Source organism: Fusarium oxysporum, chromosome 6 (genome assembly GCF_000149955.1).
Source record: "Fusarium oxysporum f. sp. lycopersici 4287 chromosome 6, whole genome shotgun sequence".
Lineage (NCBI taxonomy): Eukaryota > Fungi > Ascomycota > Sordariomycetes > Hypocreales > Nectriaceae > Fusarium > Fusarium oxysporum.
The window spans coordinates 4331864-4333997 of NC_030991.1; the positions used below are offsets into that span (position 1 = coordinate 4331864).

At 51.3% G+C, this 2134-nt stretch overlaps 1 protein-coding gene across 1 annotated transcript; it reads left to right on the forward strand.

The window, feature by feature from the left end:
• Positions 1-274: 274 nt before the first annotated feature.
• Positions 275-2090, forward strand: FOXG_17543 (uncharacterized protein; the record flags this gene model as incomplete). The annotated part of the gene is made up of 3 exons (XM_018397551.1): positions 275-377; positions 522-909; positions 1091-2090. The coding sequence occupies 3 exons, from the start codon at positions 275-277 to the stop codon at positions 2088-2090; spliced, it is 1491 nt and encodes a 496-aa protein (XP_018258580.1).
• Positions 2091-2134: the final 44 nt, after the last annotated feature.

Sequence of the window (2134 nt, forward strand, 5' to 3'; positions counted from 1 at the left end):
CCTAGTCACCATCCGTGACAGGTGGCGGTCGCACAAAGTTCAGGACTACTGTCCCGCCTGTATTTTACGACGGCCTGAATACGGGCTGCCCTGCGGCCACATGTATTGCGAGCACGACATGAGACTTTTGGGAAGGAAAATAGGGCGTGAAACATACGCAGTGGACGAGTGCATCTGCTGCCAAGCCCGCTTCACCGGAGTGATATTCCGATTTCGGCCCAAAACCAGAGGTATCAGGATTCTCGCGCTTGATGGTGGTGGCGTCAGAGGCATCATGATACTGAAATGTCTACAACTATTGCAGACGAGACTACGGGACTTCCTCCCCGGGATGGACATTATTGAGATGTTTGATGTTTGTGCTGGGACAAGCACAGGTAAGTTCACCAAGACTCTGTATTTGCGAATAGCGGTCGAGATATATCAAGAAGCTGGGAGAAGAGACAGTGAATGGGCAATGAAGGGGTGTTTCAGGGTAGCACTTCGCTTATGAGCACCTAGAAGCTAACATGGTCAATTAGGTGGAATCTGTGCTTTGTCGCTCGCTCACAAAGGTATCTCAATCAAGAAGGCTATCCAAGAGTTTACAGATCTTAGTCAGCGCGTTTTCGTCACGCAGCCAATTTGGACAAGAGTCTTGAACTTGCTCGCCCGTGGATCAATCTACGGTAGCCGTGCGATAGACGAGCCACTCAAGAGCCACTACGGTGAAAGCACGCTATCCGACTACTCCCTCGCATCTGCTCGCGCTGCCAAGATTCTCGTCACAGTGACGGGAACACCGAGCGGGGATCACATCCTGAGTAACTTTAACGGTGTCGGTCTCGACGCCTCGCACTGCGACTTTGAACAGGCGTTTTGTCAACTTAGCGATCCAGAAAGGCAAAAAGCAATTCTTGCCTGGCAAGCGTGAGTCGATTCCATTCTTTATACCTGCAAGTTTCGATAATTCTCGCCCTTCCGCACCAATCACCATCAATGTCCTTTTTTGTTTCGTTTGTTTGTTTGCTTGCTATGCACTCTCTTCTCTGCCGTATGATTTCAGCTTTACTTTGAACTCACATAGCTGACGCAAGGGTGATTATCAAAGGGCACGGTGCACGTCTTCTGCACCCGGTACGTTTCCTCCTTTCACTATCAACGGCGTCGGTACATTCCAGGACGGTGCCATGTGGCGAAACAATCCAATGGGTGTGGGCCTGTCTCTACTCCCTTCTCTATCTTCTGGCCATTTACTACCCGACATTGCGCTCTCGATTGGCACTGGTTGTAATAAGAGGCTACGCACGCGCCACCCAGGTTCGTCCACTGTCGCCCTTCCTACTTCGAACCATCTTGAATGCCCTACACCGCAGCTGCCCCTATGGAGGAAGTTTCCCCTCTTAGATTTAGCATACAGGCTTGGCACTTCCTTTTGCGAAAGCATAGCCATGGACGGCGAAAAGTTCTACAGTCATTTGGTTTCTGAGGTCCTGAGGTCCGAAGTGGCTGACCGATGCCGACGGTTGAATGTTGAATTTCCCTTCGGTTGCCCTTCTTTGGACGACTCAGCATCGTTATCATTACTAGTGGAAACTGCCACAGAGCAATACCAATCGGATTCCACCATGCAGGAGGTCCTAGACCGCCTACTATCAAGCCTCTTCCACTTCGAGATCTTTAGCCGGCCTATACGACGGCGAACACACGTAAGCTTTTCTGGCCGCATCTTCTGCAACATTCAGCCCGGCGATAGACTTGATCATTTCATCAAGGTTCTACGGGAATGTAAGGCTGAGTTTTTGGTCAACGGCAAGTTCATAGCTCTGGATAATATAGGAGACTGGGGCGCGTCAGAGTTCGAGTTTCCCATCCGAGGGACAGTTACTGACATGCAGACGCAACTCGATATCTTCCTTTGCTGGAATGTGGCGGGCAAACAAACGAAGGAAAGAATCAGCCGCTCTCCCTTCAGCCTCGATGAGCTCATGGAGGCCCAGGGCTGGGACACGCCCCAAGGCCGGGCTCTACGACCCCAGGTAGGACGTAGACATAAACGTAGACTCAACTGCCATGCTACCTGGACGCGAATCAAGAAGGCCCGACAGTAGACCGGAAGAGGCAGTAAGAAGGCCCTCGATTACCACGGCGCAGT